The following is a 10,798-nucleotide window of genomic DNA, read 5'->3' on the forward strand; positions in this document are numbered from 1 at the left end:
AATAAGCGGCATTTCTTCCCATGGTTCAACTATTTGGACCATTTAAGTTGTATGGTTTGGTTGATTATGAGAAATACAGAGGGGGAGAGAGAGGAACGTCAATAATGTTTTGGAAAAATTTTAGAAATATCTTTTTTACAGTATTGAAAGTATTTTTTATAGTATTTAAAATATATTTCGTAATTTTTATGTTCAGCATGTCTCTTATTTTTCATAATTTTTCATTGAGAAAATCCTGTGCCCTCACACTTCAACCAAAAAAGATAAAAGGGAAATTTATCAGCTTACCGAGAAGAGTAACAATTTAACACTTTACCCATAACTTTTTTATTTGATTTCAAAATACCCATAAAAAACACACGGGCTTATTTATGAGTATTTTGATAAATTTATCAAAAGTCAATATCCTCACATGAATGTTTATGATAAAGGAAGCTCACAGCTGCAAAACCACAATAACAAGCATGAACCAAATCATTTAAACAAGACAAACAACTCAAAAATATCACATAAAACAAGTAGCTCAAGCATCCGCGACATTTACAAGTGGGTGTAGTGAGGTTACAAGTTTTGGTAGAAAAAATAAGATTTGTTTTACAACATATTTTCGCAGTTTCATTTTTACAATACTGAATTATGGAAAATTCACTTTCCATGCTGGTATGACAGATGGTGAAAATTATCTACATATTTCACATTTACAATACTTCCACGGAGTCACACAATAGAATCTAACTCTACAGAATTCCTATTCACCTTGTTTTCCAATGCCTGGTTTCCTCTGGTCTTTTCATAGGATCCATTCATCTTGCGCTTGCCGCGCATGGCTCCACGGTTTGACGACATGGAACCGTTATCTGTTGAATTATTTTCTCTATTTGTTGTTGCTTCTTGATAGAGTGCTTTCACCAAGTTCTGAAACCTACGCCGGAATGTGGGAATTCTTGACATTGAGGCTACAATTCCCTGCAGTCTATTTAATGGAGAAAGGAATTACAATGAAATGAACAATCATTTACACACATGAAAGAAGCAGCAATTCGGCTTAGAAACATTCAAGCACACCTTTCATCTTTCAGAACACATCCAAAAACCACAAGAACAATACAAGGGTCATCATGGTGTGGTTGGTAAAAATGGATAAATATGCGCATACAACGTTGATGCACATAAGAAGGAATATATAGCTCAATATAGGCATACAAGCATCTAGCTTTGTATAGACAAACAAATGTTGGGATATTTACGTGTACATAAGCATGTATAAATGCACGTGGGTATGTGTTTACATGTCTGTTTTTGCATTCATATTCAGTGATTTTTATGTGTAGTTGGATGGAACTTTTACAAACATACCACAGATGATCAAGTCAACCTTACTTATTAGAAGAATCACTGATCATATGAAATTATCTTCGGAGAATTTGTTCATCTTACCTTCTAAGTAGGGCTTGCAATTGAGCTATCCTGACCTTGTCCTCAGAAGGGAAACCAGAGTTTTCCCAATCTTCAACCCTCTCATTTTTGTAACTTATAATCAGCTTATTCAGGCAGGCTATTTCATTCTCATTTAGCTGGAGTCCTTTGATTTGCTCCTTCATGACCAGCAATGGACCAAGAAACCATTCATAAACTTTGTCCTTTGGTGAGTTGTAGCTTGTCAACTCTACTTCATCATCTGTACTTTTTCATCATTGAATGAAAAAGGAATTACCACAAAAGACAGCAGATAAGAAAAATATTAGGTATCCGGTAATCCATTGGCCCGCTATAGCATTGCTGCCCTCTGAGCTGATGGATAGTGGACAAAGTGTGGGACCACCATGAGATGATTTCTCCTAGTTGTGATGGATCCTACTCTTTCCATTACCATCCATCATTTCAGTGAACAGTAATAGCCTGAAAAACTTGTTTTTCGATTGACGATTGGATCACAGATTCATGGCATACTTCCTAAAAAGAATTTACATATATATAATAGGAGATATATACACACTGGAAATATATCATACTGAGAAGTAAGCCGTATGAATCAGATTTCGCCGATCGAACAAGACATTGTAGTATGCAATAAGCTGGCAATCTGATGCTCAATTTTCTACAGCTCCCACCCCGAACGCATTCCTCAATGTCTTCAACAGTAATCAAGCCTTCTTGGAGAAGCATCCCCCCATTAAGCCCACCAGACTCAAAGAGCCAGTCCCATACCTAAAAAATACGAAAATAAAACTTCATGGTAATCCAATACAGATAGAGAAAGAGTATTGAGAAACAACAAAGTTCAACGATACTAACTTGCATAGGCCTAAGCTCTTGGATAACCTTCTTCAGCGTTCTTGATCGTTCTGAAACCAATTTTTTACCAGGTCCAACTTTACCATTCTTGAGTTCATTCATTTGCATCTCAATAGAAGTATTTCTTTCTAGTGGCCCAGAAGAAGGGTTTGTATGTTTACGATACTTGGGCCTGGCTGTCATAAGTACCAAGCTTATTGAGTTCAATGCAAGACTCTACAAAATATAGATGCTTGCAAATGCAAAACTAGGTAAATTTTGGATCAAGAAAAAGCTTAGGGATTTCCAACATTTCCAATGAAGGCCATATTCACATTGCCAAAATATCAGATAATCTAGGAACTCAATTTTTCATTCCCAACATTTTAAGTTTAGATTAAATGGACATAATCAGGTCAAGGACCCCCTGTACATGAATGGTCCTTCGTCACATCACCCCATCAACCAGTAGGTCCAAGTACACGAGCCCTTTGATGATATAGTTTACTCCTCAATTACACGAGCCCTTTGGAGGGTGGGAGATAAGGATGATAGTGTCTATGAATACTAGAACCACAAAAGAGTTCATACTTTAGTTCATTCAATATGAAATTATAGTCTTATATACAATACTCCATATAAGTTATTACTATAATATCTAAATAAGCAATATAGCAACTCCACATATCGATTTGGAACGCTCACCATCAATAAATGGTAATACAAAAATTGAAAGTGAAACTTCCAATAAGCACCAATAGATAAGACATTAGATTCATGCATCCATATCAATTTTTTTTTGATATATAATAACCATCAATCACCAAAAAAATTTAAACAATAATACATAAATAAACTTGTTAAGATTTCCCCCGTTTTTATATCTAGATCAAGTTCAAATTATCAAAGTGATGAGTAGGAATCTCCTGGATTTCACATCACAATTAATTAATAACCAGATTCTTTCAGTCATGTGAACAAATTAATATAAATGATGCTTCATGAATAGTGAAATGAGGACATAGAGTACCTTGGGAGGCAGGACCCTTCCCTCAAGAACAATAAATCATTGGTATACTCATCAAAGACGGCGACAATTGCTACAATATATGCCAGTCCCAATTGTAGTGAGCTTTCCTGGATGCCATCAAAGATAAAGTAAATATTCTAACTTTTTCTGATAAAACCCACCTACAAAGAAGAAGAAAGAGAACAATGTCTTTTTGCATGTGCAAGAAAAAGAAGACCACATATAAAATAGGATTAATCTATATGAGGACTCCATTCCAGTAAGGGTAATGGAGTGAACCTGATGGACAATAACTCCACCATAGAGGCCTAGAAAGAAGCTCGAAAGAAACGCACTGACTACTGCTAATGTAACTGCCAATGGCCACAGAATAATGGCAAGACCAGCAAAAGGTACACAAACTGTCTCCAAGAAAGGCCCTTCCCTTCCAATCAAATCTTCTAATAGTCTTTTCCATCCCTTAAAGAGCATGTATGGGCTTTTCGACAGTGCCACGAGTGTTATCATCGGAACATCAACGACGACAGATAGAAGGCTAACCAGCAAACAACTTGGCAACTCCAATAGCCTTCCAGAATAAATAGAGTCATTACACATATTGGAAAACCAAAAGAGGAGACAGCTGATTGGAATCAAAACATTCAATATGATACTGTAACATATAAATATACAATCCTATTCTCTAAGATCCTTATCTACAAGCTGTCAGCACATGCAAGCATATTATACATTGCCTTGAAGCTTTAAAAACATGGATGAATATCAGATAGAATGGAAATCATTTGTTGATTCCTTCTGTGATATAGCACGCTCAACAATTATACCTCACTCTCATGCAATATTCGATAAAATAGAAAGCCCCAACTAGTAAAACCAGGGGTGGGGAATATGGACTGTCTGATGCAGGGGAGAGATCTGCGCATAAATTGCAAGGTGGAGCCTTAAATAATGTTTTGTCTAGCAGAGTCCACTAGAGGTTTTTATGCTTTTGAAGACAATCAGAATACCAATTGAACTCAACTCCAGATGTCCAATACTTATTGATATTGCAGTGACCTTCAGTTTCGGCAAGTATCATGAGATATCTATGTTGCATAACATCAGAAGTATCTAAATTGGAAAATACAAATGAACGAATCTCCACGCTAAAGAAACTAATGCAAATATGAAATATAAACTTTTCCATCGTGCTCCCATCAGATAGCTCAATTATAGTAAATAATTTAACAATACACACTCCTAAATTGTGGTGAGAAAAATGCATAAGTAATTATCAGCATTAACAAAAATAAGCAATAAACACAGTCTATCAAGATGATATTTATTCCTGCGGTTTCCCTAAGTTCCTTGTTACCATTGTACGACAAGAAATAACATAGAAAGCTAAGGCCCATATTTATTGCATGTTATTCGTCAACCATTATCATTCTTGTAAGTAATTCAAGTTAAGAGGGGCAGAATTAGTAAAGGCTGCAGTAAAAGATATTTTACAAGGTTAAACTATTATTAAAAGAATCTGCAAAATAAAACCTCATACTTGATATCCGTGGGCTGTTCATCATCGTGCATCTTTTCGCGTAGTTCATCCATGTATGAGAAGTAAGAGTGGAAGCAAAAATCAGTGAAGTCTCGCACCACAGTGAAACTTCCTTCTATTGAACTCCAGCAACCGTCCTAATATAATTACATGGATAAATTAATTTTTATATCTAAATGGACAGGGAAAACCATAAGCATGAAATGATTTGGTATTGAACACATGAAGCCCTGTGCACTTAAGGTTTCTGGGTTTCAACACCAACATAAAATATCATGGGAATGCATATTGTCATCTGATGTGCTATGGGTAAACCATGATCCATGAGGCCGCCACCATCCAGTGAAGAGGGAGGAAGACCCAATGTTTGAATCATGCTATGTTCATTGTATCCCTCTCTTTCCAACACCCCATCATTTCAATGGATAGTGATGACTTAATGGGCTCTACGAGTTTCTATATTCCATCAGATTCTAGTTTAGTTTCCCAAACATCATTGAAGCTCATGATAAATAAGCAATACATAGCATACCACAAAGCAATGATAGAGCTTTTCACTGAATTTCTCTTCCCCTATGGCCTCAAAAGTTGCCGAGAGAGGAGCAAATATTCCATAGCCTATTCCCACAAGAAGACTTCCAATAATCCCAAATATTGGCCACAAAACCAAAGGTACCAGTAGAGAGAGCAGAATAAAAATCTTCAGAGTCAAACCAAACCTCTTAGTTCTGCCAGTCCGCATATAAACATCAAAGAGAAGTACTTAGGAAACAAAGGAATGGGGTAAAAATTCGACCAAAAAAAAAGAAAAAATACAAGCAATCCTAGTTCACGTATGATAGAGTGGATGCAGAATTTTAGGACCCCATCCTGATTGGATGATATAAACATACCTTATAATGGAGTAATATGTCCATATGCAATGTGCTGGCCATAGGCCCAATATAACTGCTGAATTTCCAAGAAGAATGACAATCACCACCAGGGGTCCAAAAATAGCAGCTGGATAAAAAGGAAAAATGAGATACTATATAAACAGTTCTTTTCCTACTTGCACGCGAAATTATGTGCACACACAATCATAGACAAATCACTGGAAACACATATATACATATAGGAGCACGTATCTAAATAGCATATGCAGTGCATGTTACTATAAATGTTTAGATAAACAGTAATCAGGTGCATACTCGAACACCTGCCAATCCAAGTCCACTTGTTGATTTCTAAGCTGACTCATTGATTCAGGGCAAGTCGTGATCGAGAGGTTCAATTTGAAGGCATTTTCTGCTATCAATTTCTTTGATTATCTATCAAACACCAGTTTATGGTTCTAAGCCGAATGAGTACGATGTACCATGGAGATTTAGGTCGAAAAAGAGAAATTTTGGAGAAAACACCAGTTTATGGTTCTAAGCAGAATGAGTACGATGTACCATGGAGACTTAGGTCGAAAAACGAGAAATTTTGGAGAAGGTGCAGGAGGTTAGGCGGTTTAAGCTTAGAAATGTGGAGAATAGTAGATTTGTTTACATATGAGCATGTGTTTATACGTAATTATGCACACATATGTCTTATTAATCTAAGTATCAACCCACTTACACATGTGTGTAGCATGAGCATGTATGTATGCCGAGTTAGTGCGCGCATGCACACGACCACCTCGTTTATCTAATTACTAATTATATAAGTATAACTTAAATAGAATTAGCAAAAACAATAATCTATTGAGACATGAATACAACTTCTTGTAGATTCAGGAAATTACAAAAGGGAATCGAAAATTAGGAAAAGAAGTACAAAAGACACAGATGCTCAATTGCCATCACGATTCATGAATATCAAACGACCAGTAATCAATGCTTCAGAACTAAGAATACAATCTCCGTGTCGAAAAGCTGGAATATACATTTAGAAGAGTATAATCCGGGCCATGCTTACATCTCAAATAAGCATTACAGATGTGACCTTAAGCTATGTAAGAAAGAGATATCGAACTTTAAAAAGGCATAACGATTGAAATCCCAAACAAGAAATGATTAGAAACGAAGAAGTAAAACGCCATTAAATAGAGAAAGAGAGAACTGGATCTGTTGGTTGCAAATAAATGGATTTTGGCATTTAATTTCAAGCTGAAAGAGTTAAAAATGGAATCAGATAGAAAAGGGGAAAAATAGCAATACCTTTAATGAGGCCGAGGAGTAAGAGTAAAAAGAAGAAGGGCAAAAATGAGAGGAAGCTCCATAGGGTAGAAAGGAAGCCCACTGGTACTTCCATTTAACCACTTCCGAAATGAACACCTGTTATGACAATAATAAGCACACGAAAACACGAGAGAGAAGTGACATAAGACGAAGAGGTGCAGAAGAGCAATGGTAAAAGGAATACCTGGAAAAATGGAAGGGAAAAAACAGCAAAAAAAAAAAAAAAAAAAGAAAAAAAAGAAAGGGAAAGAGAGAGTAGATGAGAGCAGAGGAAGAAGAGAAAAGATGAAAGTAGAGAGAGAGAGAGAGAGAGAGATTGTAAATGAAAAGCAGGGAAGTGCGTAAAAGTAGAGAGAGAGAATCGAAATGAAAGCAGCAGCTACACAGTATGTATTGAGAGAGATGCGATAAGGGGAGGGAGAATAGGTACAGTAGACATGCACCATTTGCCACGTGGCATAACAGGAGTGTGTGGTTGCCACGTGTCCGGCAGAGCGACAATTGTTCTGTTGGAGGTCCTCCAACGAAAAGCAGAAGAAGTTAAGCACGGGGGCCTTTCGATTCTGAGTTCAATGACGCAAAACACGTTTATATTTCCATGAAGTTTGTTGTTTTACCCCATACAATAGCGCAAAGAAAACGTCGGGCGCATTAATGAACCTTGAGCAAACGAAAATATCTTCGTATTCTCATATATTTTTTAGGGAAAATTAATCCGTACCCCCAATTATTTTTTTAAAAATGATCCTCTAACCTTTTTTTCTACCGAGAATACGATAAATTTGATATAAATCTCAAAAAAAAATTAAATCTTACATTCATGTGATAACTTTTTTAAAGATCTCTATCAAATTTAATAGTGATGTTTTAAAGTACTATACACATGGTAGAAGAAGGTCGTATATGATCACTACTCTTTTTTTAAAAAAATAATAATAAACCTTTTAAAAAATAGACTTTTTACGCAATTTACCTATCCAACTTTTCTTAGCAAGTACTGTTCATTTTTTTTGAACAAAAATACCCCTCTCTTACCTAACAAATTATTTTCCTAGAATGAGCGGTCCGGCATTTTGAAATTATAGAAAATACCCTTCTCTTATCTAACTAATTATTTTCCTAAAATAGGGCGGTTCGGCATTTTAATGAACGGTGCGGCATTTTGAAGTTGTAGACAATACCCTTCTCGGACTTAACCAATTATTTTCCTAGAATGGGCGGTTCGGCATTTTGAAATTGCGGTCCGTCGTTTTGAAGGGCAGTCTGATATGGCTATCCGGTGTTTAAAAAGCATATTTGTAGAAACTATTGGAAGAGAAAGGAATATAAAACCGCAATAAAAGCTTTTTCTTTACGTAAATCTGTTTTTTTTGTGCAACAAACAACAACAAAAACAAACAAATAATAAACCTTTAGAATCATCTAAATCAACGTTTGCATCCTCTGTCTTACCGTGGCTGTTGGCACAGAGTTAGCCGATGCTTATTCCTTGGATACCGTCATTGCTTCTTCTCCGAGAATAGAAGTTCAAGACCCGTGGGCCTTCTATCTCCATGCGGCATTACTCCGTCAGGCTTTCGCCCACTGCGAAAAATTCCCCACTGCTGCCTCCCATAAGAGTCTGGGCCGTGTCTCAGTCCCAATGTGGCTGAACATCCTCTCGGACCAATTACTTATCATCGTCCGGCGTTTTGAACTAGCGGTCCAGTGTTTTGAAGTGAGCAGTCATGCATTGTACCAGTGTAGATGTTTTCTTTTATTAGGATCCAAAATGATTAGTCATATGAAAAAAAGGTATTTTCGTCAAAAAAATATATATATACTTTTTGTTTGGGGGATATTTGCTAAAAAATATGATTTTTTTTAAAAAAAATTGTTAAAAAAAAAAAGTCGGGTGGATAAAGTATATAAAAAATCGATTTTGAGAGGATTTTTACAAGTTTTTCTTTTTTTGAACTCGTTTATCAGAAAACGTTCCAAACTTTTGTATCTTCCAAGTTTTTGACCCAAATAACGCCATTTGACCTATATTATTGGTCCAAAAAGATAGCGACACATTTTTCTTTTTCCATCTTAACATCTCTCTTTCTTTGTAACCCCCTTCTCTCCAGGATCATAACCTTGGACCTCTGCCACCACCAACCTCCGTCGCCACCAACAAACTCCACCCACACTTGTATTCAATTTCCTTTCCAGCCTCCTCAGATCAGTCCAAATTACCTCGTTTTGGCCCCTTGTTTTCGATCATAAACCACTATTTTTGCTATTTTCCAGCCACGCAATACGTGTCTCTCTCTATCTTTGTGGTTCCCTGTATTGCTCTCTAAATCTTCCTCTTTTTTTGCTCGCCCCATTCTCTATATTTCACTATAAACCACCAGTTTTTGCTATTTTCGGGTCACGTCACTGATCGTTTTTTTCTCTTTACAACTCTCATACCCCACCCAACTGGATTTTAATGGAAATTTCAGGCTTCTCTGGTTCATAATCCATAGTGTTTTCCACTAAAACCAACTCTTCTATTGTTTCACCAATCGTGCTTTGCTGCCCCTGTCGGAATCTGGCTCCAGAAATCTCCTTATTCAAAATTCCGGCCAATTTTCTGGCAGTGGAGACCTCTCCCTTTGTATTTATTGTCTTGCTCGGTGCACAATCTTCTGAAGATGCATACACAGCGACACCAGATAATTACCAGGAGAGAGTGCGAGAGGAAAATTCTCCGAACCAAATGGAAATGGACTTAAAGGAAGAAGAGACCTTCAAACCATCAGCTTAATCAGATAAAAACAAACCATCAGTTCAGAACCAGGAACAAAATTTCCAGAAGAGATAGAAAAGACAGAGAGACAGAGAGAGACATGATTTCCATGAAAGAAGATACCTGGGGTTTCATATATGACCAACAACCTATAACTCAAATGAAAATCTTATCAAAAACACAAAACAATGGGAGGAGAGATAAATCTGTTTTTAATTCCCCATAGATTAACATAGACTCAAAATGAGAGAGAAATTAAACAAGAAAATGATAGAGAAAAACAATTTCCTATGGGCTTTAGACTATAACCATGGGCTCTAATGGAGAGAAGTCCAAAATCAAAACAAAAAAAACCACTGCAACAATCCCTTATTTCTCCTCACTCACCTGCTCCCCTGAAATTTAGTCATCCATTACCATTTACCAATTTGGTTAAACCTCAAACGGTATTTAGTGCTTGACGAAGAGACCAATTCACGGTAGAGCGAGAAGATGGAGAAGAAGACTTCAGAGACAATGAAGAAGGGGGGAGATGGATGAACAGAGGCAAAACAGAGCTCATCCATGTCAAACTCCTCCAATTTTCCTCCGGCATCCTTTTTCCTGAATGTACCCAGAAAATTGTACGGGAATTCTTTGTTATGGATGGAGTGTAAGAAAAAAGGTATCATTTTATGAGTCGTTTGGATCACTTATCTAGTAAAAAAAGTTATTAGGTCTAGAGGGCTTGAAGATAAAAAATTTTCAGCCCTATGATCTTAGAAAAGTTTTAAAACTTGGGTTTCTTGATAAATGAGTTTAAAAAATGCAAGATATGGAATTAATTTTTTTATTTTTTTTAGCCTCCGCCACTTTAAACCTATCTTTTAACCTTAACAAAGGTAAGATGGATATGCTCTTTCTAAATTCAATCATTTCTCTCTCTTCACTTATATACCACAAACTTCTCTCTTTCCCTTTCTTCCGATGTCTCTCAATCTATCTGCATGTATTTC

The 10,798-nt window shown here is 36.5% G+C and overlaps 1 protein-coding gene across 13 annotated transcripts; it reads right to left on the reverse strand.

Annotated features, from left to right (window-relative positions):
* Positions 1-477: 477 nt before the first annotated feature.
* On the reverse strand, positions 478-10,446 carry LOC18447521 (putative membrane protein At3g27390). Of its 13 annotated transcripts, none has more exons than XR_016042259.1 (11): positions 8,498-10,446; positions 7,025-7,141; positions 5,735-5,843; positions 5,374-5,569; positions 4,842-4,978; positions 3,584-3,872; positions 3,305-3,411; positions 2,296-2,471; positions 2,013-2,208; positions 1,438-1,678; positions 478-973 (listed from the first exon to the last, which is right to left on the reverse strand). XR_016042259.1 is itself a non-coding variant. In XM_020675638.2 (11 exons), exons 2-11 carry the CDS (start codon positions 7,116-7,118, stop codon positions 718-720), a joined length of 1,797 nt encoding a protein of 598 aa, XP_020531297.1. In that variant the 5' UTR covers positions 7,119-7,141; positions 8,498-9,705; the 3' UTR covers positions 478-717. The 13 variants fall into 13 exon arrangements, 7 of the variants coding, with proteins under 7 accessions (XP_020531297.1, XP_020531298.1, XP_006857680.1 ...); XR_016042258.1 differs by lacking the exon at positions 8,498-10,446 and adding an exon at positions 7,489-7,608; XR_016042255.1 differs by lacking the exon at positions 8,498-10,446 and adding an exon at positions 7,230-7,449 and having other exon boundaries at positions 1,997-2,208; positions 2,296-2,467.
* Between the last annotated feature and the right edge of the window lie 352 nt (positions 10,447-10,798).

The sequence above is a fragment of the Amborella trichopoda genome, chromosome 10, assembly GCF_054954075.1.
Source record: "Amborella trichopoda isolate Santa Cruz 75 chromosome 10, AtrichopodaSantaCruz75HAP2 v2.0, whole genome shotgun sequence".
Classification (NCBI taxonomy): domain Eukaryota; kingdom Viridiplantae; phylum Streptophyta; class Magnoliopsida; order Amborellales; family Amborellaceae; genus Amborella; species Amborella trichopoda.

Coding starts and splice junctions, on each gene's coding strand:
- LOC18447521 (XM_020675638.2), bottom strand. CDS start 7,118: ATGGAAGTACCAGTGGGCTTCCTTTCTACCCTATGGAGCTTCCTCTCA. Junction 3,873..4,841: donor GAACAGCCCACGGATATCAA/GTATGAGGTTTT, acceptor TTATTCTGGAAG/GCTATTGGAGTTGCCAAGTT. Junction 974..1,437: donor TTGCAAGCCCTACTTAGAAG/GTAAGATGAACA, acceptor TCCATTAAATAG/ACTGCAGGGAATTGTAGCCT.